This window comes from Xiphophorus couchianus, chromosome 12 (genome assembly GCF_001444195.1).
Source record: "Xiphophorus couchianus chromosome 12, X_couchianus-1.0, whole genome shotgun sequence".
NCBI lineage: Eukaryota > Metazoa > Chordata > Actinopteri > Cyprinodontiformes > Poeciliidae > Xiphophorus > Xiphophorus couchianus.
Genome location: NC_040239.1, coordinates 28,230,625 through 28,258,466, shown reverse-complemented (window position 1 = coordinate 28,258,466; position 27,842 = coordinate 28,230,625). Strand labels below are relative to the sequence as shown.

The 27,842-nt window shown below is 40.7% G+C and overlaps 1 protein-coding gene across 2 annotated transcripts in view; it reads right to left on the bottom strand.

Moving 5' to 3' along the window:
• sema4c (sema domain, immunoglobulin domain (Ig), transmembrane domain (TM) and short cytoplasmic domain, (semaphorin) 4C) overlaps positions 1 to 27,842 on the bottom strand; it is a 129,628-nt gene that overhangs the window by 17,353 nt on the left and 84,433 nt on the right. For both annotated transcript variants that reach the window (XM_028033490.1, XM_028033489.1), the window contains exons 4-10: positions 21,851 to 22,005; positions 15,266 to 15,328; positions 11,360 to 11,458; positions 10,892 to 10,988; positions 8,697 to 8,816; positions 3,940 to 4,091; positions 986 to 1,161 (exon numbers count right to left, since the gene is read on the bottom strand). In XM_028033490.1, the coding sequence (XP_027889291.1) occupies positions 986 to 1,161; positions 3,940 to 4,091; positions 8,697 to 8,816; positions 10,892 to 10,988; positions 11,360 to 11,458; positions 15,266 to 15,328; positions 21,851 to 22,005 (862 nt within the window). The remainder of the gene's footprint in view (positions 1 to 985; positions 1,162 to 3,939; positions 4,092 to 8,696; positions 8,817 to 10,891; positions 10,989 to 11,359; positions 11,459 to 15,265; positions 15,329 to 21,850; positions 22,006 to 27,842) is intronic.

Sequence of the window (27,842 nt, the reverse complement as noted above, 5' to 3'; positions counted from 1 at the left end):
TTCACCTCTCTGATTTACCCCAGCCTTATCTCCCTCAGGTCAGTTGATCTTAGTTGTCCGAGGTGGAAACTTCAGGGAGACCGTCTCTGTTTCTGCTTTTAAATATCATACAGGCATCCTTACTTTATCCTCATTCGTATAACTTCCCCTTCTCTTTCCTGTCCATTTACTGCGCAATAAAGACCACTAAACTTAAAAAATAAAAGCCCATCTTTTATGAATAGTGTTTGGCCCTGAGTAAGTGGTTCTTTTTAATGTCTCTGTCCTGTTTTAAGAGTTTCATGTCTTGGATTTATCTCTTTTATATATCAGGATCTTTCGCAAATGTACTGTTTTTTTTTTTTTTTTAAAGTGCTTTATAAATATATAATGTAATGGATTTGGATGTTCAAATGCTCCCACCATGGCCAATAACTGTGCTGACTGAATAAATGTTGGATTTATCTAGTTCCGATTGTGTTTTTCTGTGTACGTTATGCTTCTGCTGTAAAACATGAAATTATTCTCCAGCGTTTTCAGTGTTTCTCTAAGTGGAGACCACACCACCGTTGTCCTAACGCCGCGGCTCATCGTTGTTGTAGAATCTTTCAAGGTCAAGACAACGGTTCTCTTTAGAAGACGGATTTATCGCCATTTAAAACCACATTAAATCTGTGTGACACTTAGCCTCTAATAAAAGCAATAAAACATATCCAAGGACGCCTGAGTGGTGCGCGCTCTAAATGGCTCACATTTGTAACGGTAATAACTTAAATTAAAACCCCCCAATTACGCTGTAAATATCTAATCGCACAAAGTACATCAGAGGAGCCATCTTATCAGAGCAACTCGCCGCTCGGCAATTTCATTAAGGGCTTCTGACACGTCGGCGGCGGGCGGGCAGGCGGCGGAGCACTAATGCGGTAATTAACTCTACCGCCGAGTCTGAAATACGGTGTAATGCATCTTTGGCGTCCGGCCGCGTGTCTTTTCCTCTCATACTGACCACTGAGCGTGAAAGATGCCGTAGAAGGTCGTCCCCCGCCAGTCGGGCCCCGGCAGCGTGAAGACGGCCCGCAGGTTGTTGAAGGAGACGTGGCGCTCCGGCAGGGAGCACTCCAGCCGGGCTTTCTGGAAGGTGGTCCACTTCTTCTGCAGGGTCCTGGTCCCGCCCAGATCACCCTGAAAGAGCCACACACAGCACCTGAGCCACCTCTTTTTACTCAAGATGTGGTCCGTGCTCAAACCGACTTTGGATGTGGTGATGGACTCTGAGGTGAGCCTGCAGAGCCACATAAAGATGGTTACAAAGTCGGCCTTCTGTCGGCGCTCGTAAAACATTTCTAGGATTAAGGGACCTTTGTGCCAGCAAGATCTAGAGAAACTCCTCCACGGGTTTGTAGTACTGCTGGACGATAAAAGTTATTGCAATGATATTTTTGTTTTTTAGACCTTTTCCAAGCAATAAAATAGTAATGGAGTAATAATGCAAGTACGCACTCTATAAGATCAGTAAACATTCATTTGTAGTGAACATTTAGCATTGGAATTTAAAGACATTTTACATATCCAAAAGAAATAAACATCAGAAATAACAGATAAAGTGAATTATGACGTCTCTATAAACAAAACTGTCCAGGGACCAGTTGAGACCAATGGACCAAACTAAAGACTTTTTGTCTTCCAGAGAAAAGCAAACAGCCATGCAAATGGAAACAATCAAGCTGGTTTTAATTTATCATGTTATTAACAGATTTATTGATTATTGTAACAGGTCTAGGAATGAATAGATCTCTGTGAGACGTCCACAACTTCGGATTTTGTATTATAACTTAACTTTGCTTCAAGCTTTTTCTCCAGTTTTATCCCTGACCCGTCTGCCTTGATCTTCATGACTCTTTGTTCACTGATGTACTCTAACAAACCTCGGAGGCCTCGACAGAACAGCTGGACTTATACCGAGACCAAATTACACACAGATGGACTTCATGTACTAATTAGCGGACTTCTGACGGCAGTTGTTCTCTCTGACTTTTCCGTACTTGCACGTTGTCGAACAAAAACGAATGACGGCAGCGACATCTTCAAAGCCGACGCGGCAGAAAGAAACAGCCGACCTCCGCTTTTTCGCAAACTGATCAAAGTAATAATTTGCCGACAAAACACAAATATACTCAAACGGCCACTCGGTGGTTTATGCTCTCTGCAAAGCAGACGGATATTCCTTGGTGCAGAACTCAGAAATATAGGATTACAAATGATTTTTTGCTGAACTCTACTTTTCAACCTGGATATGCTCTTTAAGCTCCCAGGTTTTTTTTCTTCTTCTTCCATTTCTTTTAGCGCTTTGTTATATTGCATTTCATTAGCCTCCCGTTCACCCCATCAAAGACAAATATCATCTTTATTCTCCCTCTTTATCTGCTCAGCAGTAAATCTGTTCAGTTTGCACCCGCCGACTGAACTGTTGTAATTGCACTTAAAGGCTTTCAAATCCATTCTGACCCTCGGATATTGAAGTCGGATATGAAGGACAAAAAGAAGGAAAATAATAACGCTCATTAAAAAAAATAAATAATAAAAAAATCGGTAAATGTGTAGACAGGTGGTGCTGGATTGTGTTCTTCTTTGTGCTCAAAGGAGACCCAATTTGTTGAGTCGTTCCTATTATCCTCTGCAGATGATGTAATACAGGATTTAGAAGGTGCAAATGCATGTGGCGCGGCAGCAAAACACACAGAAGCAGTGCAACGCGTGCTAAGCTATCAGGACATAGTGTGATTCAAACAATTCAAACATCACAGCGCATTAAAGAACACTCAAGCAATTGCGCACGTCTCAGTGAAGAGGCTTCTGACGTGCGGCCGTAACGACGGCGCGGCATCAAAGCTAATTAGTTTTCCTAATGAGGCCATTTATTTTGAAAATGAATAATTAATTAGCAGATATGTCCACGTCAGTGTGATTGTCTCCACACGGGCCGATGTGAGCAAGCTGGCGACGAGCTGAGAGTGTGTTGCTCCTGCTGCTTTGGGTTAAAAGAAACGATTTAAAAGCCACTGATCATTCTTATTCTCCTTTCTTTGTTTGGTAGCACGTGCTCTCCGCTGTGCTCACTCTCTGAGATCTTCTACTGCAGAAGATATCCGGCTGCTTTGGCTCCTGCTGAACATGAGTTAGCTCTGCACAGCTAGCTTACGCTGTAGTTCCAAGGCTTTCAGGATGTGAGTTTGCCTTCTTTGAAAAGTAGCTGTGTCTCAGTCTTGTTGGATGGAGATCATTGTCCCAACTCTTTCCACAGATTCTCAGCTGGATTTAGGTCTGAACTTTGACCCGCAGTGCAAAGCTGGCACATCTGTGCCACATCTGCACACCCAGAGGTTGTAAAATTTAGTTATTCGTTCTTGTAAAATAGATCAAACTCAGGCAAATTAAATAAAGTCAGTCCAGACTTTGATTAGGCCATTCTAACACTGAAACGTGCTATAGCAATAAACTCGAATGACTGCTTAATTTACACACACAGGTGGACCTTATAACCAAATTGGTGGCTGTAATTAGTTGAAGTGTATTTTATAGCGGGGTATCAGAGTTAAAGGGGCTGAACATGTTCCATTAGTATAGTAGAAAACCCATCTATCATTTTCCTCTCCCTTTTACACTCTATTTATCAAAGTGAAACACAGGGAATACTTCTGCATTGCCCTCAACACTAGATTATTCCTAGAACTGCTCTCTAGCTAAAGCCCACAACGGTTAGCACATTATTAAGTTCTCAGAAACAGCTGCCAACACAGCTGGAGGAGGCAGAAAACAGCTGATTCCCAGACAAGTGTGCAGAGAGCCATGAATCCGTCCCCGCGTTCCTGTATTAACTCCTGGGTTAGCCGAGGCCGATCGGCGTTCGAATCGGTGCGTGTCTACGGAGCCCGGGCCGGCCTCCGGGACGGATCGGGTTACCTTGCAGACACGGGCCACTCTGGCCACGGTGAGCTCGGTGTCGCAGTCCAGCTCCAGCGCTCGCTCGCTGAAGAAGAAGTAGATCTTGTCGTCGTCGCCGTCTTTGCTGCCGCTGCTCTCCCTCACCAGGGCCGAACCCACGAAGTCCGGCTCTGCGGGGACACACACGCACACGCAGGCACAAAAAGGAGATCAGAGGGTGTATTTTTACTCGGCTGACATATATCACAAGTGAGCAGAGACGGTTTCAGCCTGCAGGCCCGAATCACACCCCGCGCTTGCTAGCTTGACACCTCCATCTCATCCTCTGTCGGCCTTTCTCACCTCCTCCTCTATTTGCTTTCATCATCCCCCTTCGCCTCACCTCTCCACCAGTCGTTTCTCACTCGCCGTCTCTTCCTCTGCTCACTATTAGCGATCCATTTTGAGTTTTCCCCCTTCCTCAGTCACTGCCGCCTTCTTTTTTTTATGTCTCTGTGTCTGGGCCTCATTAGGTTGTAGATATTGCTTTTTCTAGACAATCACGTTTTGGGGGATTTTTTAAAGAAAAAAAATCTTAGCTGCTTGGGGCTTCAAATTCATTTTCATGCCAGAAAGGTTTTTTTTTTTTTAAAATATATATTCTGTGAATTTACTGGCTGCCTAGATAGACTATTCTTTGTAAGGTAGGAGTCAAATTTTCAGCCGTAATGGGATGGTGAAAACTCTCCACCGGAGCCCAGACCAGTTGAAGGCTTTTAGTTTGGTCAGAAACGGCTTAAATTGAGGTGAGGCTGGTTTCATTGCAGGTCTGGTCTTAAATAAATAAAAAAAACTTCAATATCTGTATGAATAATAAACAGCCACGCTGCGCCTCATCTGTATGCGCCTCCTTTCTTCGCGTACCTACCCGTCTCCCCTCACCTCTCTCTCTCTGACTCTTCATCACCATTCCTAATGTCTTGTTTTTCCATCATCCATTTCTCCTGCTGTGACTTCATCCTCTTCTCTCCCCTTCATTTCTTTCCAAGTGCCTCACTCTGTCCCCCGCCTCCTCGACCCAAATGATAACAATCCTTCGTCGTAGCTGAAGAGCGAGCTTCATACTCTCAGCTTTTTTCGCCTCAAATTTCAGGCTAGTCTTTTGAAACGACGCGAAGCTTGATGAAAATGAAACAACCTCAATAGCTTCCACTGTTTTTGTAGCCCGTCTTCACTCCTCAACCTGAGTTAATCAATCATATTTTAAGTGGGTTTTTGTTCTAAATCAAAATGCTGAATGCAATTTAAAAGACTGGCTTGGATTGGTAAGCTACACCAATTCAAAGTGTGTTGGGGCTCCAATTTTACTGCCTTCCCACAGAGAAACAGGCCCTGCTAAGGCTACACAAAGACCTATTTAGACCTGAGCCAATGTAGCTGTGATTTAGACCTATAGACGTGTTGCATGTTATTGTTTGCATCTGGAAATTTTGTGCATTCGCACAAAGCTGGAGAGTAAAAAGGCGATTCTGTTACTTGGAATCCATAGCCTCGCTGCCGCGGTAGAACGATTCAGCTAACAAAATGAAACCTGGAGATGCAGGTATCATTAATTCAGTGCAGTGTGCCACAGCAAAGGGAAAGTAATGCAGAAAATGGTGAACAACAACTCAAGAGTACTCATATTCTTCTTTCTTCGCACTCTATGTGTTGGCTATGTTACACGTAGCAACAGACTGACAAAAACCAATAATGTATCAGGACCCATCAATGAAAAACACACAAACATTTCCCACACAAAGAGCAGAACATTCAGTCATTATGTTTTCAAGCTTGATGTTTATTTTGCGATTATTGATAAGTGGTTGATTAGTTAATTTAAACACCTGCTCTGCTGATGATATGTCAGAGTTGATGTGTGGGTTTCTTTTTTAACCCATTGAATTCCACAGCACATCTACATGCTGATGTTGTCAAAGTCAAGCTAGCATAACTGACCTACTTCCCTCTCCCTCACTATTTTATTTTAATTAAAACTTTTTCCTGACTCTATCTAGTTGTCACAGTGTTGACAATTAGCAGCAAAGCAGTGTTCCTTTTTCTCTTATATATCACACAACGCTAAAGATTTAGCACGTTACGTTGGCAACTTGAAAGCTTAGCCAGCGGTATGTATTGTGAGCGAACATTTTTTGTCAAGTTGCAATGTGTCTGTGTTTTCCTTATGTTTACAGAAAACAAAACTTTCAGGTCTAAAAGCTGTCAAAGCTTATACTTAGAAATAAAAATGCTTATAAGGTTCACAAATACCCTTTATAGACAAACAGCTGCATAAAGACGGCTTGATTTGATTCAATTTGAAAGAATTTTATCCTTTTTTTCAAATGGGATTTGGTGGTAATATTATCAAAAAGCAGAAAAACATTATTTATTTAAGAGCTAAAAACAGAGATATAAAGGTATTTGTGTCAACATTTTAGGATTTTTACAGGCTTTGAGGATCATGCATTTTAATCTAAAAGGTTGTTAAACACCAAACAGTACAGGTTGTGCACTGACAAGATGTTTTCTGTCTATCACCAGAGGCAAAATTATGTTTGTTTTCAGGAAAAAAGACCACTTTACAGCAAAAATGTAACTTTTCTATCTCTTTGAATGAACTGCAGTAACATAAATAACGCAGACAGATGAGGAAAGGGAGTTCATTTGTATTTGTAACAAAAAAAAGCACAAAAAAGTCCTTAATTCTATAACAGTGACAAGTCTATTACATGTATTAATAACTGAGAGGTCCTGAGTTTGCCCCCAGCAAAATCTGCTCTCGTTCTTATGCTTTCCATGCGCAACTGAAAGGTGGCTAAATTTAGACTTCTAATAACATGTTGAAATAACGTTCCCTTTTAGAGCAAATACAGACCAATTTTAACCTAGACATCTATGGACACGTTAGACGTGTTTTTATTGAAAAAAATAAATCTCACAGAGTTTTTCTGGCCACTCTATAAGCAGAACAACACACAGGGTGACGTTAGCAAGCTAACCTGCTGCTAGCTACAGCTGAAGCAGAATTATGTTTATAAACAAATACGGGCCATTTGTACTACTAACGCATATATCAAGAGCTGTCCAGAAATATATAGCCCTCATACAACACAGTTAATTGCTGCAACATACTGAGGTAAATAGCTAGACTTCAAAAATAGCCATACCACTAGATTAAAGTTTTAATTTTTTTCCACAGAGAGGGCAGAAAGAAAAGTGTTTAATTTGACAAAGAATATGAGAAAAAAACATTTCATGGATTGAAAGAGAGATAGAAACTTGTCTTAATGCATACATTTCTATTTAAAACATTTATTGCTCTCTCAACGTTTTCATTCATCTTTAGTAAGAACACAACAGCTCATATTTCTAACTCTTACACTAGTTTAAGAATGGCCATGCTCATGTTCCAAGAAAATCACATCTATTTTCAGCAGTGGCACTATGAGTTATGTTCATTTTGTTTCTAATGGATGACTCTCGGTGATGAATGGCCGACGGTGGCTGTGGACTTGGAGGCCGTGTGAGAGGTGTCCCAGCTAGCTGAGATGACAAAGTGAGAACACACACAACGCAGTGTGTGTTCACTGGAGACACAAGCTGAGTACGACCCAGGGTTGACCTCCAGGAAACAGCTGTACCTCTGCTTTCTGCCACTAATGTTGGCTGTTCTGTAACAGTACAGATTATTTACAACAGCAAGTATATACAATAACAGCTAGGCTAGGCTAGCAGGTGATACCCTGCCATTCAGACAACAAAGTCAGTGTGTCTGCTTATTTCTATAATGTCTTAAATTCATGTATCAAAACGTAAGGTCTTGAAATGTCTTTAATTCATTTAAAAAAATGTAAGTTGCCCTTAAATACATTAATCACATGTCTTACATTTTATTGTAAGATGTACAAATATTTGACAAGCAGATATTTTCATTGCGTTCTGTGATTCGAGGTGGTTGAAGCTATAGCTAACTAGCTGCTAATGAGCTTTTTTTGAATCTATCATGGGAAAGTGTAAATTTGTCACCAGTTTTTTGTCACTGGCTCACTTCCATTCCCAACCCATATGTTGCTATGCATTCTGTGCAAAAAAAACCCAAAAAACTTTTGACACTAATGCAATGTAAAAATATTCACCTTTCCTTTGTACATTTCAGTTGTGATGGAGCCGGTCTTAATTTTCTTAAAACGCTGGTCAGTACAAGAGTTAGTTGCTATGGGGATTAAACTCACACTAGAGTACAAACATCACTCCAGACCAAGGAGTTATTTCGACTTCTTAAAATTGACCTTCATTCAACAACTAATGGCAGAAGAACATTCTAGAGGAAGTACATTTATTGTATAAAGCCCAGTTTTCTTTAATTCCTCTAATAATTTGTTACTTGTAGCTCACCTAGTTTGCCACCAATTCACCTAACAGCGGTAATGTTGATCCACTCAGAGGTTTAGTGGACAATGGGAAGTTGCCCTGGGTCAATGATTTTTTTTCTGATGAGGTAATGCAGATGGGTAATGAGCCATTAGATAATACCAGTGCTGGTTAACCTTTAATGTAAGGGCAAAAATCTACTTGGAAACTGTCCATTATCGTTAGAGTTCTGCTCCCACATTGAGGGGAAAGTGTTACGAGTGCAACAACAGCAGGACAGTGCATTTCGTTTCATCTCTACATTATTTTGTTTTCTTAGAAGTGACCACTTCATTCTACTCCACATTTTCGCACATCATTTTTTTTTCCCTCTTCAGACTCACCGTTTAGCCAGGCAGGCAAGTATTCACTCTTCATGCTGTAATGCTGCTGGCCCAGGTTTCTCAGAATGACCGGCTCCGTACCCAGGAAGTTGTTGAGCGTCGCTGAGTACAGCTCCTTATCTGTAAAGGAAAAAAAAGTGCAAGCTTTACATGAATTCTGTTTGGTTTTTTCAACAGACAATATTGGCATACATTGAAAGAGGCTCTGTGTAATACATGTAATAGGCACGAAACTGCTGCAAGAATGGCCGTCTGTAGGATCACTAAAGCTGCCCACAATCAAGTGATTGCAGCATAAAAAGCTAAATTGCACCTCTGGACTCTCAGCTCAATTGTATTGGCTGCAGAAGCGATGAGAATTTCTGCCGGAGCATTTTGTACGGATTTAATGCTTCTTTTAATTTGTTCAGGTTCCACAATTGGAACAATAGCTGGCGGTGAGCGTCTTCTTGACAGGGTCAGACAAAAATGTGTATTTTCTAAGAATAAAATATTGGTCAAACAGATAATCTGTATGCATACAATATTGTGAACAAGCCATTTCATTTTTTTTTTGTATTATTACTATTATTCTCTGCAGACTGTTTTTGTAGAAGGTTTTGAAACATTCTTGAGAAAACTGCATGGACTTTTTCAAGCTCTATCGACATTTTACTTTGGATTCTTGTACGTTGTGGAACAAATTGTGTTTTCGACAGAAAGTACACTTCAAAATAGTTTGTTTTTCCTTACACCATCATGCAAAAAGCATTCATGCAACTCGCTAGAGCATAATTGTGAAGTGTAAAGAAAAGCATAAGTGTGTTTGTCTTTACAAATTTAAAGAAGTACGTCTTGCGTTTGTAGCTCTGTGTGTAATTTAGGTTCAGGAAAACACAGAAACAGCCTCAAGCAGACCAACGAAAACAGCAGACAGGTTGGGGATAAAGTTGTGGACAGAGTTAAAAGCACGGTCGGGTTAGAAATCAATATGCTGAGCCTTGGATACCACATGGAGTTCAATCCATCACCATCATCATCATCATTATCATCATCATCAGAGAGTATGGCACAATTGCAAAGCTACCAACTCACGCTGGACAAGGACAGAACTAAATAAGGAAGCAGCCAAAGTGGCCTGCAGTCACGCCTGAGGATTTGGCGGGAGAATCTGTTGACATGACAGCTGATATTCGTTGACTCCACAAAGCTGGAATAGATTGACTGATTTCGTTTAAACGAGACAGTGCACGTTAACGAACGTACAGTGTTGTCGTGAATATATCAGATTTAGTTAAATGCTCATTTCCAATCGAGTCTCGTTTAACAAACGACACAAGATACAAATCTTCATACAGTTTCATACATAGAAGCAAGAAGTACAGTAAAAACAAACAAGAACTATAACTGGTTGGGAAAACCTATTTTCAGAGACTTGAATGAAAGTCCTGTTGTTGTTTTTTTTATTTAAAAAACTGTCACAAAATAATAACAAAAACACATATTTCTCAAAGGTACCTAAAGGCTCAATTACCATATTGAATTAGAGCTGATGAAGCTAATTACAGAAAACTTGAGATGAGGATGGAGGTTCATTATCCAGTAGGACAACAACCCTAAACATGCAGCCTTGATGGAAGGCTCTTTGATTACAGCATGTCCATTTCTTTTAATGGCCCAAGACCTAAATCTAATTAAGAATCTGTAGCAAGATTTGAAAATTGATGTCCACAGACACTCTCCTGACTGCCTGAGTAGGAGAATGTCTGTGCTATTTTCTGCAAAAAATGTGGGGGGGGGGGAAAGACATTCCTTAAAAGACTTGTAGCTGTAGTTGACGTGAAAAGTGGAGGGCTGAATACAAATGCATGCTGAAGTTTTCAGACTTTTATTTATAAAAGAAATGCTGAAAACCATTTTGTAGCGTTAGAAAATGTAAACAAGTTAAAGGGGTACAAACATTTGTGATTCATTTTCTAAGGCAATTTGCTATGCCTTAAAGCCTCAAAAGTCTCTGTGGAACAAACAAACTTCCAAACTGAATTACAAAATAAAAGAAAAATAAAGCGATGACTCAAGATGCCTTGGAAGACAGTCTGGAAAATTTGAAAAACTACTGACTGAGAAAAAGAACCAAGAAGCTTTGTTCCTTACAAGTGAATAATGACAAATGGGAGGCGCGCGGTCCTCTGCAGTGTATAATTATGCCAACTTACCCACAATGAGGCCAGTGTGGCCTTTGGCAGGGTCATATGGACATTTGCCCTTCCCATCCTCCAGAGCTGCCGGGTTGAGGGTAAAATCGTCTGCTTTCTGCAAGCAAACACAAATTCCCACACACACAAAAAAACTATGAGGGGAGCACAGGTGGCTCATGGTCAGTTTGAATTATGACCCACATGACAGAGCTGCAAGCCTCGTCCGTCCGGTGCACTAACCCCCTTGCCATGTTGTCCTGTCGCATCAGTGTAACATGCACGCGCGCACTTAGAAACCCACACGGCAGCACTCACACTATTCAGCCGACCCCTGTGTGCTATGCTTCTCTTCTGTTGCATTTACTTTCGTTTTGTCACAAGGCGGCATGGGCCCTCCCGCCCCCGGGGTCAGACGTGTCAGGTTGACACCTGTCACCCACTGCTTGCCATGACTCCGTCCAGAAAAACACACACACGAATACTTACGATGTAATTGCATTTGGGCTGGAAGGCGTAGGTGCCGCAGGTGTAGAGGTGCGTGTGGTTGTAGCTCTGCAGGAAGCGAATGTAGTTGAAGCACTCAGTCTGCGAAGGGAAGAGCGGGATAAGGGAATAATTGGAGTGGGTTTTTCTTCCAACAGTAAAGCTGCAATAGGAGTAACTTTGTCGTTTGTTAAAGCAAAGATGTTTTCACCACCGGTTCCACCAACTCAAATTTAAAACTTTTAAGACCTTTTGAAGACTATTATGAATAAACTGTAAGACCTAGGTCACAACAGAGACGTACAAAAGAAATACAGGGAACCAAAACTGTGAAATGTCTGAGTCTCTTGGCTGCAGTTTTGTGCTTCTCACATAATGAAAATGGCAATAGATAGCTAGCTGCTAAAGAGCCATAAGTGAGCTGCAAAAGGCATGTTTGTTTGCTTACTAGCTAGCTAGTTTGCTTAGTAGCTAACTATCTAGCAAGTTAGCCAGTTAGTTAGTTGGTAACAAGCTGGTAATACTTGCTTGTCAGCTAGCAAAACTAATCAGCCTTCTAGTTAACTAGGTGGAAGATTAGCTAACCTTCTAACTAGCCTTATAGGCTAGCTAGCTAATTCAAATTTTAGTTAGCTTGTGTAAAAAAAGAGGATAATTTAATGCTAGCTTTGGACAAAACGTTTGGCTCTTTTCCTCTTTAATTTTCCCGGATCCTCGGCGAGTGGCGGCGTGCTCTAAAGTGAAAGCAACAACAAAGCGCGTTGACGTCACAGATCACAGAGTTTAATCTCATACAAAGCAATGAACAACAAAGCTGCAGAGGAACAGAGATATGCATTTTTCTCATAAAAATAAAGACACACAAGGGGAGACAAACAAACACGAAACAAAGACAAACAAACAGCAAAGACGTCTTTGGAGAGAGAGCCAATGCAAAAAAAGCAAAAAATGGCAACTTTCTGCAAATTCAGTGGTGACACTAAATTTTATACTGAGTGGGTGTTTTTCTATTTAATTTATGCATTCTAGGCGTTCCTCTTGTTGACCAACTGGAAGCTCCCAGAGAAACTTGGAACTCCCCTCAATCTACGGCCAAGATCAAAGGAACATCTGTCTTCTGACGAGACAAAAGAGCGGATAGCTGGCCCTGACCCCCTGTGGCTCCCACGGTCATTCTGAGTACAGAACGATCCTGAGATAAGACCTCACAGATACCTGAGAAATCTAAAGTCTCTGTCTCCCAAGGAAAATGCTAATTTTATGGCTTCGCCTGTGGCCTGGCCTCACAGTGGGGGTCCCATTGAGAGATCTCCCTTAATCTGCATTTGGTTCCTGTGTCTCTGAATGCTTACCCCTCTGGTTTAGTTTTAAATGCTCAACACAAACCTGTTCAAAATAAGAGTGTTCCATATATCTTTTAAGATTAACTGTATTAAGCACTAAAATAATCATATTTCCTTAACACTTGCTAGTTACCTCGCAAGCAAACTAGTCAGCCTTCTAGTTAACTAGCTTGCTTACAAGCTAAATATCTTGCTAGCTAGCAAGCATTACCAGTTTGTTACCGGTAGATTTAGCCACCTTTATAAAGTAAAGTCTCGCCATGACAAGACTGTGATTAACATATTTAAGAACAACTTACATTTTCTTTAATGAATTTAAGGAATATTAAGACTTTTTAAAGATGGCCACCATGCTGCAGCTGAGAAATGTCTTTAAAGAAAGTCTGCAATGAGAGCTCTACAGCCACTAGAAATACATTTACAAACAAGCTCCCTTTCATTCTTCTGCTAAGAGCAAAAGAAGGAAGCAGTACGAGAGTTCAGTGTCCCTAAGTTCAGTATGTGACAAATTATCTGAATAATCTAAAATGATGAAAAAAGTCACAGACAGTTCCAGGGAATAATTAACAGAATAATTTATGCAGCGCTTTATGGGGATTGCCCTTTAATGTCTGCACGGCGAGGAATGAAGAATGAAGCTCTTTGGATGGAAAAGAAAAACAGATGCTAAGAAACGATGCATACCAGCGGAATGAATAATTCACCGCATCTAGTTGATATTGTCTCTGCAACAGCAGGCCAGACAATCCAGCTTGACACAGAAAAACCTTGCAAATCTGTAAGCCAAAACAATAATTGGAATAACAGCCAGATTGTTTGGGTTTTTTAACAATTTTAAACAAAGTGTACATTTTCCTTGCAGATTTATTCATGTTACTTCAATTTCATTTTGGAACAATAGAGTACATTTTTCAAACGTGAAATCTTGTATCATTTTCCCTTTACTTCACAAGTGTTTGCTGAATTGTGCTGATCTACATTGAAACAAGACAAAATGTGGAAAAGCTCGAAAGGTGTGCATACTTTTAAGTTCCACCTAATTTTATTTAACATGGACTTATTAACTCTACTTGGAGCCATTTTCAAAGCACTGCTGCTTCCCCTGCTCTCCGACGAACTGTTTCCCCTTTCGACCGAAAACCACATCAAAAGTTGCTGTTGTGCATCCAGTATATTACTATAAAATCCAGACTTACATCCAGACTTACTATAAAATATTAAGGAAGGATGTTTTGCTCATGGACAGCATGCAGCCTCAGTAAAAGGAGGCTCCCGGTGAGGCTTAAGTGCAGACCTTGGAAAACTCACTGTCTGTCTGCTAATGTGTTCAGCTGATGATGAGAATCTGAATCCAAGAGAAAGGATTTAGAAAGGTATATGTCCTAAGAAGACTTGGAACTGGACTTTATATAGTTATATAAAGAATTAGTTCTGAAAATTCATTTTTAAAGCATTTTGAATCTTAAATCTAGGAGGAAACCATTTTAGCTCCTTCATTTAGTTAGATCTGGAGTCTGATGCTAATGGCTAGTCTGCAACGGGTCAACACCAAAATAGACTAAACAATCTCATCTTAAATCAACAATGTCAAAAATGTTACAGTGTTTTATTGAAACGCTGTTTTATGAATCTTAAAGCCATTGTCACATTTGCATGGAGCGGCTATTTACAGAAAATCCTGATGTTTTACACAGGAAGATGGTGCCACCCTAATGATCTTCCTGCATTAAACACGCACTGAGGAGGGAAAATGTAAACCATTTCTATTTGAGATTACTATTTAAATGAAAAGTAGGGTAGAGTAGAAAATAAAATGAAAACCACTTATATTTTCTAATTCTTTTTGAACTGCTTTACCTTTAAATCACAAAGTTCCTCTGACCAGAAATGCTTTACATGTTGTTTCACTCAGGAAGACTGTTAGCGATGAACTGTCTTACAACTCAATTTCCTGTGTAAATGCTTAGCAGCTTCTAAGCTAATGACCACCCAACGTAAACATACCAACAGGGTTAAGAGTTTATTAAACAGACATAAATCACTATGGCAGTTTTGAGAATAGACGAGAGCTATTCTCAGTATTAGCTATTCTGAACAACCTCTCAATTGAAAAATTATAAACTATTCCTTTAACTTACCCCAATTTAATTCAGTGGTAGTTGTGCAGACTGCACCCGACCAATCAGTTTGCGTGTTCTGACTGCAGTATTACCAAACCCCATCCTCAATCGCTTTCTATCCTTTCTGCGAGCAGAGCTGCAATCTGCTTTTTTTCCCCTTTTTTTTGCAGCTGAAGACAAAAGACACGCTGAATCCGAGCGCTTTAAAAAGTTGCTGAGCCTGACCCTGTCCGAATGATAGACTTCTCTGTGGGCTAATGGAATGACTGGAAAGTTTCCAATTTGGAGACTCCTCGCAGTCTTAACAAAATGCAATTAAGTGAACTGAGAAATGTTGCACTTACAGTATAAGCTATTATTTTTCAAAACAAGTGCCGCGCTGTCGAACCGGCGGATGACGCCGTCTGAGGGGTTTGTGGGGCTGTGTGAGTTAGCATCCACTTTACCTGGTTGTTCTTCCCCTTGGAGACGCATTCCCTCTTCTTGTCCTGCGGAGCCGGCCAGTCGATCTGGGGCAGAGGGGGAGGGAGACAGAGGCAAATGTGACTAGCCATTAGCAGCAGTTGTCGACCTTCCACCTGCAGGTGTATTGCGAGGTTGTGTAGCAATATACAATGCCTGAAAAATAAAACCCTTCCCTAGTCTCTTATGAGATGCACTTTGAAAGGCGTTACAGTAAAAAGAGACATCTTATTGCTCTGCCAATTCTCCACACGATTGCCCACCAGTTGCAGTAACTATAGCAACTAACCCGGACTCGTGTTAAGACTATACTCCCACAAATATGCTTCAGATATATTTCACTTGGTGAAAAATTTTAAGTGTTTGACACATTTTTTTTTTTTTGATGAAATCACTATATTCACAGATAGTCAGGAAAAACAGAGAAAATAGCACACGGCAAAATATTGAGTTTCTTTACAAAAACATGTTCACACATTTATGTCTGATCTTATTTTTGTTTATCTCTGGAAAAGAAAGTGAGTTAATTGCATTTAGCAACAAAAAGAGGCATGTTTTACTCGTCAAAAAAACATTTTAAAAAGATGTTTTATAAGGAAACAGTTGGGACACCATACACTATTAATGCTAATACAGTTTTGCAGTTTTTATTTCGGGATGCAGTTGCCACTAAATGCATCTTGTACTAATAAGTAAAATGCACTTTACAGTGATTTTGTAGTTTTCTTTCTCTCTTTCTGCAGGTGCAGAAGCAGACTTCTTTCCTCATGTTCTCTTCATCCTTTTCTCATCCACTTGTGGAAGTAAATCTGTTGGGCTTCTCCTTCCCACAAATAAATAATCAAATAAATCACGACTTGCTTCTTGCAGTCATCTACTGCTCTCTGGCACTTCTCATTTTTAGCTATTGAATGTTTAAGTTTTTTTTTTTCATGCATGTCTTGTTTCAGGTCACTCTACAGCATGTTACACAGATCAAGACCTGAGCTTTGACTCAACTCCAGAAACACGGTTGATTTCATGAATCCATGATGGTGAGCTGGTCAGGCCCAGTTGATGCAAACCATCCCCAAACCCTGAGACTTCCAGAAGCTGGTCAAACTGGTCTTTTTCTCTGTTTCTATGTTTCTAACCTGGTGTTCGACCCTTGATTTTTGGAGACTCCTCTCAGCATCTTGCGCTCTCCGCTTGGTCCGCCAGACCAGACGTCGTCCAGTTGTAGGGTACTTTCTGTACAGGAAAGCGGCTGACCTTTTGAGTCCTCTTTAATCCCTCCAACATATTTCTGAATACCTCAGACACTTCCTTGGATCTCACCGGTGTGTTTGCGTCCACTTCAACACTCAGGACCTCACCAGACAAAATGTTGGGGGTTCAAACAGCGAAAATCTCCTTGGATATGTTGAGTAGCCACAATGTTTTCAAGTTTTGCTGATTTGGTCTGATTGTGTGTTAAATTCCACCTGAAAATGGCTGTTTTCTGTAATATTACTTTAACAGTGCTTAAAAGTTATGTTGCTTTTAAGTACTGCTAAAAGTAACATTAAAAGTCCTATTCCAGATTTATTCTTATCGGGGATTTTTTTGTTGTTCTTTTTTAACATGGCCGTATTTGCAGATAGCCTCGCCTTGCTAATCCACAATCCACTGAGGTCAGTTAAAATAATCCACAGACTGAGCTGTAGGTGGTGGAGGGTTAAAATACAGAGAAATGTCACTGAAGCAACTCAGACTCATTCCATGGTTGTGTTGTTTCTGTCTCTGGCTCCATTAAACCCACTGCCGGGAGTGAGTTGGACCCCGCGAGAGCTTTACTGGAGGGATATATCTGATGATTAAACACCACAGCTCCCAGAAAGGATCAAAGACACAGTGTGGAGAGAATATCGCGGCGCAAAGTGCCACCAGAACATGTGGAGACCTTAAAAACGCATTCTCCTCAACAACACCTGGCTGAACTCTGCTCCGTGGACAAAAGGTCAGAGGAATCCACTGTGTTTCCTTAGACGTTTCACACACCATTAGTTCTAATTACAATGGCTATTAAGGCGAGAGAGCGAAAGCCTCCGCTGGATGCAAACCAGCTCCAATCAAACTGTGGATTTTTTACAAAAAGCAAATGTGCTGGTAGATAAACCGCGCCTTAATATGTATAGGATGGTCATTACGTGCTACGGCAACTGTGGCTCATTGTGGTCTCGAAGTAAAAATAAAACATAAAGCGGGTTGTTTGGCATAATGACTGGTGGTGTTATCCACAATGTAAATGCTCATTTTTATTACTCCATTTTAAATACGTGTAGGTAAGGCGAGGCCTTGCGAATGAATCCATGCCCATTAAATGTTTCACGTTTTGTTACGTTATGCCGCCGCAAACCTCCAGCAGGGCTTATTGAGATTTCATGCGATGGTCTTTTCGAGCTTTGACACGCACACATTCAGCTCAACAGATTTTCAATTGGATTTAGGTTTGAACTTTGACTGCCATGCAGTAAAATATGAAAACGCTTTTGGTTAAACAATTTCATTGTAGCCCAGGCCGTATGTACAGAGATGTTCTGCTAGAAGTTGAACTTTGACCCCAAGTATTTCCCAGCCTTTAACTCTTATAGTTCCTGAACTGTCCTGCATGTGTAATCCTCCGCCCAGCGTTTACTCCTTGATGCTGCCACCACTATGTGGATCTTCTTGTAGCTAAACAAGGGAGTTCTCATGGCATTCTTTGAATAATCATTTTTTAATCACCAACCTTTAATATAAGCCGATGGAGTGGACAAATAATAGTTGTCCTGACAACAGATTCTTTTCCCAGAAAGCGAACCGTACTACCTGAAAATGTAATAAATGTTGGAATTTTGGTCCCCAATCGAACGAAGTCTACCGGACTACCAGGTGTGTAAACAGCCTACGTTGCACACAGGAGGGAATCTATCGTCTCATTCAGACAAACCAATAGTCTGAATGTTGCGTCATCTGAGTAAATTAAGCGGACAAAAACCTTTTAAAAATGTGTCAGACTTCAAAGGACGGTGTGTAATTTTTCTGCCTAATTCACAATTACGCATTCATTTGTTCAGATGAAAGTAAATACCAAAGAGGAAAAAAAATATGTGTGGGAGTAAACTTGAAAAACATGTGGTCAGAGTTTAAAGGCCAATTTTGCAAGAAACAGACATTACCTCGTCCTCCCATGCTCCTTAAATCGAATTTAATTTCCAGAGAATTTCTCTGAAAGCCGACAAAGTTCCAATTATCGGGAGCGAAATCTAAATGAATAATTAGCTGCGAAATATCACGTCCAAGACCTGAGCTCTGAACTAATCTGATTAGGATTTTAATGAAGGACCAGCTCCAAGCATTTATTTTTACCTCTAATTTTTGTTTCCATGGGTTTTTTTTTTTCTTGCTTTTGTAAATAACTTCATTAAAAATAAAATCTCACCCTATTATCCACGCACACTCACAGCGAAAGCTAAATATAACGGCATGCAGTAGCAAACATCACATAGAAGGAGCTCTCGTTGATGATGCTCCAAAATAAACACACCTCACACTGATGTACGGCGGTAATAAGGGGCAGCAGCGTTAATGTACTTCCATCAACTCACTGTGTTTAGTTACACCTCAGCATATCTGTCATTAAAGTTGGTAAAGTAAGAATGAAACGCAGCGCAAACATTTATTTTGGTAATGACCTCAGAGCCATTACACGGCCACTTGGTCTCAGCGTCTGTGCAAATCTCAGCCTACGTCAGCACAAATAGCGCAGGCGGCGTTTAGCCCATTAGCATTCGAATAAAAATAGAAATCTGATTTGCAAGTGGTTCAGACTGCGAGTTGAACTTCCTGCAACAATAATAATAATAAGAAGAAGAAGAAGAAGAAAGAAAAAGCCTGTGAATTGAATCTAATTGAATTAGACGGAAATTTCATTAGCCGTTCAGATTAAAAGCAGAGCGGAGATTCTAGTGCGTGGGCGCTTTCTTGGAAGCCCGGTGCGTAACTTAAATTTAAATTTATTATGAAAATGAAAGCGGCGGAGAATTAAAACGGGGTCGCCACAAACACCATAAGCGAACGAGAGAAGGAGGCGTACACGCGATGCGAACCCGACCGCAAAAGAATAACAAAAACATAAGAAAACGCTTGTTTACAAAAAATCCTGAGGAACAACCTCCCCAGAGAATATCCAGGGAGGGAAGATGGCGATGAAAGTAATGAAGACAGAGAACAGGCAAGACAGCAGAGACATAAAAGAGAAGCAATTAGTGAAAATAAAGGAGGAGCACAAGTGAGAGAACGACGGAGGGGGAACGTGGCGACAGAATGGGTGGACCATTTCCCCGGTCATCTTTCCATCTTCGCTCCTTCTCTCTCTCTGGCGCGCTGAGAGGCTGACAACAGGTGGCCTCATCATTACCGTAAGACTCACAAGCCCGACTCGAATGAGCTGGTGGCTTTGTTGTGTGTCGCGGCATGCGCGCGGGAGGTTTTTGTGTTATGTGTGCATCTAATAACTGCTCATTACAGCAGCAAATCAGATAGAAATCCCCCAAACTGCTGCCGGGCTCGCTCGCTACACCCTCTCTGCATCGCAGTGGCGGCATTGATTGCAACATGGCCCAATTATTGAGGAAGCAAAAGCAAAAACCCGACCGAGTCCCGGAGGGGGGGGAGGGGGGGGGAGGGGGGGGGGGGTGTCCTGCGCGCTGGAGTGCGAGCAGAGGGTCAAGTCGAAGGGGGGTTCGATGAAGTGAAACGGGTTTTATTTTTTCTCCTCCCCTGAGTGCCAAGCAGAAAAACAAAAACACACAATAAAACAAGGAAGAACTGAAGTGAATGAGCGCACCCTAAACTGAGAGTCATGAGCCGAGTCTGGGGACGGGTTCCTGCAGGTGGATGTGAGGCCATGCTCACTACCCTGTTGTCACACCGCAGAGGTTTTTTGGCTTCTTTTTTTTTTGTGCTGACAGAAGAAAAAATACGGGAGGCGGTGGATATACTCAGTAACCTTCGGAGTGTTACGCCTCACAGAGAGCAGGAAAATGTGTAAGATGAGTCAGGGGAAATGTTGGAAAGGTTTTTGATTAATTATGGAGCAAATTTTTGAACAGGTGTTTTAAATTTTTCAGCTAGAAGAACTGAGTTAATGCTAAGTAAGAGGTAAAGAGGTTACTTTGTAGATTGGACTATGCTGAGTCATAAGGCTTTATAGTTTTACTTTTATTATTAGATGACAGCAAAATGAAAAAAGCAAAATATAACCACTCATTATTTGGCAAGTTTCTTCTTGTTATTCCTCCATTTCTGTCACGTTTTTCAGTTTATAGCTCTTGACTCAGCATTGGGGGCTATGGGGGGGGGGAAACTACATGGATTAAAACTGCATGACTACCTGAAATATGTAGCTTTTATTTAAAAAAAAAAATCATTTTTACATATTTAAAACTGGCACCATGTTGTGACATGGTGACAGTAACAACAGTCATGAGATTATCTGTCTCATAACAGATAATCTGTGAACGGTTCGATCTCCTCCACCTCCTCCTGTTATCATTGCCGTCTGAAGAAATGCAATGCCTAACCGACCAAAAACAGCCAATCAGAGCCTGGAGGCGGGACTTTGCGCTGTCATTCATTCTCGTGTAATTGTTGCTAAATGTTCTAATAGAAGAGAAACAACCTAAATCTGCTGTCATCGGTGGCCATGCTAACTAGCCTTAGCTTTCACAACAGGCTATGCTAGCTGCAGTGGCATGAGTTTGTGATTGGCAGCGGTAAGACCCGCCTCTTTGCCCTGATTGGTTGTTCCTTGTTAGGAGGGTGATTTTTTTTGACAGATTGTCTCATACCACAACACTGTGAAAGAGTTAAGACAGTCTCCCTGTTGCTTTTTCACCTCCTTTAAAGACACGGCAGCTGAAAAGCTAAGAATGTGGAGGCCCCGGCCTTCAGCTGACAACAGAGGAATTCATGTTATTACATATCTCACCTTGTCTGCAGCTACTTATTTGTTCAATTTTAGCTTTTTCAAGGATTGCAGTGTTAACAAAATAAATTAGACCAACAGACGATTCAACAACTAGTAGCAATCAGTCGACATTGTGGGTGTCCTTCAGTGTCCTCAAACGCAACAGAGAAAAAGCGAAAGAACAAAAAGACTTTAAAAGAAGGTTGCTCTGCGCGTTAACAGGGAGCAAACAAAAGTGTGAAACAGAAGAGGATGTTTCATGCCGCTGCACTTTCCTTATCTAAAAACCTTTAAAATGTTGTGTTATAATTCTATTAAAATTTATGTCCTAATTAAATCTAGAATGAACGTTTATCTCCTCAGCAAGTGAATCATGCTTTTGTTCCTGAACTGTCCGTCACGAGTCCCAGTGACAAGAAATGTGGCCTTATCATTTAATTTGTTGCCTTGCTACAAAGACATTTCTATAATTGTTGTGTTTGCGGGCCGCCAGGCTGTAATTATTTTTAACAGCAATACTTTCCTGCATGCGTTTCGATTCCGTTCACATCAGCCTTTTGAGGCGCGTTGTTTGCGCCTAGATGTGTGCGTGTGTTACCTGTGGTCGGAGCTGTCTGCTGATGTCGTTGGGGTCCAGGGCGAACAGAGTTTCCCGGGCGCCGACGTACAGAACCCTCTCGTGGTCGGACAGAGTCAGCATGCTGTAGTTGAACACTCCCTGAACGCTGAACCTCGCCATGCTGTCTTGCCCATCTGGATGAAGACACAAACACACGTCGTCAGTTCTAACCTCGGATGATGAATTCTGTCTAAGTCCCGCTAACGGCTAACCCAATGGGAGTTAACAGGAGAGGAACATTTGACCCCGGTCAAATTCTGTGTATGTTTCAGCCTTTTACTAAACAGCTCAGGAAAACTAATGATGTACACGCTACAATTTTTTAAATCCTCTTCCAAACGGTTCCTGGATGTGCCAGGTCCTGCATGTCGGCTTGCTGATCTGCTGAAAAACTCCAGCCAGATCAGTTGTGCAACCTGTTTCTAACATTTGAGACGATAAGCACTAAAAAAACCCCGATAGGTCTTACAGTTTGAATTAAATCAAAAATGGAAACAGTTTGTTGGAAACTAGAAGGAGTCACATCATTGTTCACTGACCGCCACTTTGAATGACTTGATCAGATTCACTAAACCTGAAATATGAAATGTTAGGATAATTCATTAGAATAGAGTCCATGTCAAAGGATTGAGTTCAAGGCTTTACTTCCCCACTTAGTACAGCTAAGCTAGCAGCAGCCCTTTATATGCTAAGTAGCTAGCATAAACTATAGCTAGCTATATTTAGTATTCACGCTTTGACCAAAGAATTAGCCATAAAATTAGTAAATAAAACATGAAACATTAAGTATGGATTTATGCTACCTACATGCACAATAGTGTAATAACACTTATTGACAAATTATTTTCTACTTTCTTTTATCTTATAGGCTTTAATACCGAAATAAATGAAAATTATTTTTGCCAAACTTTCACTAATCCAGATTTTGGGTACATTTTACTAAAACACCTTTGATAGCCTTATTGTTCGATGCTAGTAACTTTAACCCATTTTCTAAATTGTAGTCTTAACCCAGTATACAGAGTCAAAGATGGTTAGCATAAATATCGCAACCAAACAGTTTTCAGAGCATAAAATGATGTCTCTACTGACCTTTTGCGTTTAACTTTTCTGCTTTTGGCTGGTGTTTTTTGCCCCATACTGATGGAGGAGCTAATATGTCAGCTAACCACAGCGTAAATCCTTTGGCTGCGGTTAGCTGACAGGCTAATTAAACTAGCCTGGAACCACAACAATGGCAACCTGCTTATGAATGAAACAGCCAGCAGATATTTCCTTTGAGAGGGCTTTTGAAAATCAAAAAGCCCTCTCGACACAAGGTGAGTAGCAGATTTATGTTTTGTGGTCAAAGCCGAGTTCCACAACTGAAATTACATAGTGACACCAAGGAGGTTAAGATGCAATAACAAGCTTCAGTTTTCCTTTGGGGATCAGCGGTAAACCATCCACAACACTGAGTAGCAGCTCTAAAGAAAGGTTTACTGAGCCAATATGCAGAAGAGTAAATACAACCAAACTTTGACTGAGCCAGCTGTTCAACTGGCTGTTTTGTCACCTTCCCATCTGTCAAACAACAAAAGAAAGAAATCCATGGAGTCTTTTTATTCTTTTTACCCCCAGGAATTTCCTTAAAGAGCCATACAAAAAAGTATTTAATGCCCAGAAATGTTCACATCTGTGATGAACCAAAACAAATGCATAACACACCTTTCTTATTTAGTTGTTTGAAACAAATCTAAAAACAAAAGCATCTGTTTCCTTTTCCTTCATTTTTCTGTCATTTAAAATCCCATCAAAATGTGCTGAAGTTATTGATTGTAGCGTACCGATCCAACGTCAAGACCAGTATTGGTCCCGATATTGAAAAAAAATAAATCCAGCAGATCTATTCAGTCTAACTCTATGCTTGATGCTCTGAGCGACGCTATGCTTTATTATTTATTTTACTTTATTTTTATAGTTCCTGATTGCACTTTCTGAACCATTTGGAGGAAGGTTGTTTGTTGTTTATTTTATACATGTTTGACCAAGGTAGTCAAGCTACTGCTGCAGTTAAGCTGCACTGGTGCAGAGTCATTCAGTGCATTTATCTCTATGTTTAAAAAAAAGAAACATTTTAAGTCCATTCAGCTGTTTTTCTGTATTGAATATACTAAACCTCGGATATCTGTATTGGTATCGCAAGTGAAAAAGATGGTTCGGTGTTGTAATGTGACAAAATGCAGGAAAAAAGTTATGAACATTTGCAAGGCATTTATATCTGTAAATAACGGTCTCAGTCTGTAAACTGAAAGTCCTGTTGGAGCCTTGTGGATCGTCGCGATAACATTTCAACGCAGCACAACAGAAGCTCTTCGGACGTGCGGGGAACGATTCCTGCAGGATGGAGCGCTGCATGGGAAGTTTCCAGAGTTCTGTGTTTACTCTGGGAGTACGGGTCTGTCTGCAGGGCAAGTCTGATAAGTTCCAGATCTTTATTTCAGCAGCGCGATAAGGTGATCATGTGTTTAGAAAGGCCGTGCAAATAAACAAGACGCAGAGATGCTCTCCTGGAGCAGCGCTGGCTTTAATGATGGGTGCAGCGGACTGTGGCGTCCCAGCTGTCGGTGGCGGATCTGAAAGCACAGCTCTTCACAACCTGCGGCTCTTAAATTCAATACATATTGATGCATATAGAAGATATCGCCATTAAAGGAGTGCACAATCTGCAGAATCACTTTTTTTGTTTGTTTTCTTTTTACTTTGGAGCAAACTAACTTTCAACGGCTTCAATGACGCTTTAATGCGTTGTAAAGGCGGGCTTGTTATCGAGCCGCATGCCAAAAGGTGCACATTCATACACTTGTTCAATAAAGCTTCCATTAAGACGGGTAATTTCCATATTAAGAAAATCGACTGGACTTGTTCTAGAAAACAACATAAATTGTGCTTTACCTAAATTAAATGCAGCTTTCAGAGCAGATTGTTAAAACTCAGCACTGCAACATTTAAAAAGACCCCCCACACACCTTGCTCATACACACACACACACACACACACACGCACACCCCTATGGAAAAAGAGCAGCCTATTCCAGGCTCAACAGAGCATCTAAACACAACAACGCTTAGATTTGTTGGACCTGGAGGCATTATTGCACGAAGAAAATGAGATCCGAGCGACAACGTGAACGGAATGCAGAGGACTTTATAAATGCCCACTAATAACGGGTATAAATCTGCACCGGTGATTAGGTTGTTCATTGTCTTTGCATGCACATCCCTATGCAGGTTGCACTTCTAAAAGAGAGAGAGGGACAGGGGGGCTTGCTCTTTTCAGGTTGTTCCTTTAGAAAATAAATTTGACTCTGGCCGCCTTGTAAAACCCAGTTATTGCTTTGAGGAAAAAATCTAATTAATTCATGTGATTTTTCTAGTTTGAGATGATCAGAGAATGTTCTTTCCATAATCTCTCCTGCATGACAGAAGCAAATAAATAATAAAGCTGAAGTTCTTCTGCCAAAATATGAAAAAAATGCTCCTGCTGCTTCACTCTTTAGCATCCATACAACACACACACACACAAGTTGTATTTCTATTGGTATTAGGACTCCACTTCCATTCATTTTGTTAACCACATTTTTGCCTAATCCAGATAATTTGCCGAACCATAACCATTACTAGTCTATTCCTAAGCCTAACCTTAACTAAAACCTAATTAAAATCTTACCTCTAAACTTGACCTCTGACCCTAAACAAGGCTCCGCCGCATTAGGACAGGGTTTTGTTCCTCATAAGGCACATGGGTCCTCAAAAGATTAATCAACATGCCAGAAATGGTCTCAAATAAGATCGCTAGACAAGTACACACACACACACACACACACACCCAGCCCCGCACGCACACAAACATAATAAGCCATTCTGATGTCCTCATTAGCATACAGACAAACTAATGTTGTGTAGCAAAAGAGGCAGCAAAACAGAGACGACAGGAAAGGAAAAAAAAAGGAGGGTTAGTTTCCATTCTCTGCACCGTTGTTGCTTGTAGTGCAATGTCACCTTGTTTTTCCCTCCACGCTCCAAATCCCACGTTATCTGGGTGCAAAAGAGTACATGCAAAAAAAACAAAAAAAAAAAAACATCAACGACGACGGCGAAAGCACGCGCGCACATAATCGTATCCCATAAACTGAATGGGGATTTTTTTTTTTTCTTTCTTTGCATATTTCGGTGCTTTCGCTTTGCGACCAAAAATAGCAGCTGAAATACGTGCAGCAGGGAGCGGCAGGAACTGGTGTGATTTATTGTGTAACTACGCGCTCGTGTGACGCGGTGGCCTAGTTGGGACGAAAACGCACAGAGAAGGCTGTTTTGGATGAACAAACAGTTTGTCTAAGCGTGCGAGAATATCTGTGTGGGAACGAGAAAAGAGAGAGCAAGACTGAACAAAACTGGAAGCAAGATGTAAACATGATGTAACAATTCCACACTCGCTGCCACCAAATTTCAAGGATTTTTTTTTTTTTTTCCACACACAATAAATATTTTGTTCTTGGAAGCAAGTTTTGTTTGTTCCTTTGAAACTGTTTTTTAAAGTAGCATAATTAAAAGTAGTTTAAAATAAAAGCAATAAAAACTTTTTCAGGTCTGTGAATGTGACAGCAAATGCAGTGGCACGCTGTCACCACACGAGGCACTACAATTCAGAAAAAAACAAAACAAACAAATGAGATCTCGAAGCTATCAGTTAAACAAACAGCTACTAAAAGCATTTCAATACTCGCCAAACCGCAAAGGTTTTATGTACTAAGACAGTTTTTTAATGTTTATTTTTTATGAAATGTGCAAAATTGACTCTATCAGGACAAAGTACATTACTTTTTGATGTTATTTTAAAATCTTAATTTTCCTTTTTCTTTTCCTATATTTGCCCAATCCTCTAAGGATAGAGGTTTAATGCGCTATAAATAGTCTACAAGTGCCCAAAATAATGAACAGACAAATTTATGAGAAAATAGGTCAGACTGCTCAGACGTTGGAGCCACTTCAAGCTTCCAGCATGCTGAGGTGACTGTCCCTTCAGCAGTGTGGATGGAGAGGCTGCATACTGCATCTAGAAACCAGGGTACACTATTGTGGGATCATTGCTGCAATATTTGAGTTGTACTTCGGTAAATTGAGTAGAACTGCTGCAATTTAAGTAATTAATCAATTATACTTAGTTATAAAAAAAACGCTCTTAGACTCTTTTCATATCATCGCCTTCTAAAATAATAGCCTATGTAATTTAAAATTTTTTTTTATTTGCCAAAAGTGTTTTTTTTGTGTGCCTAAATTGTCTTTTGGCAATAAAGAGGTGATTGTTTTGTGAAAAAATTGCCATTATTTTACGAAGGTTACAATATGCAACTGAAACACATTGAACAAAGCAAGTTAGTGAGCTAAAGGTAATTGCGTACTAGATTGAAGTGTTGATTTACTTTGTTTTCTCCAAAAGCTCAGTTGCTTTTGCGTGCCAAAGTAATCTCTACCTGCATCTCAAACAAACACTTTTATGCACACTGGCAATAAAAAAAAAAGTGGAAACACCCAATACAGCTTGAATAAGTAGGTGTGTCCAGACTTTTGACTGCTACTGTTTATATTGAGCGAAATGTGCCGTGACATTATTTGGGAGAAAAAAAGATCTATCTGGAGCGCCAAGACTAAACAAACCTCCTAAGCTGGATAAGTTTGGGTTTAATTAAAACCTAAGCGGTACCTGAGGAGCAGGAAGGAGCGAGGCAGACGAGAGGACGGCCTCGAGAAGCCGAAGGAAGGAAGGAAAAAAAGAGGGGGGAGGAGGATAAGTACCGAAGTCATCTTATTATCTGAAGAGCAGCGTCGTATAAACATCGGAGGGCATGTGCGGATGAGGAAGCGAGATGAGAGCGAGTGAAGAGAGTAGCAACATCCTCAGGGGAGAACCGAGCACATCTGCCGTGTTCCAC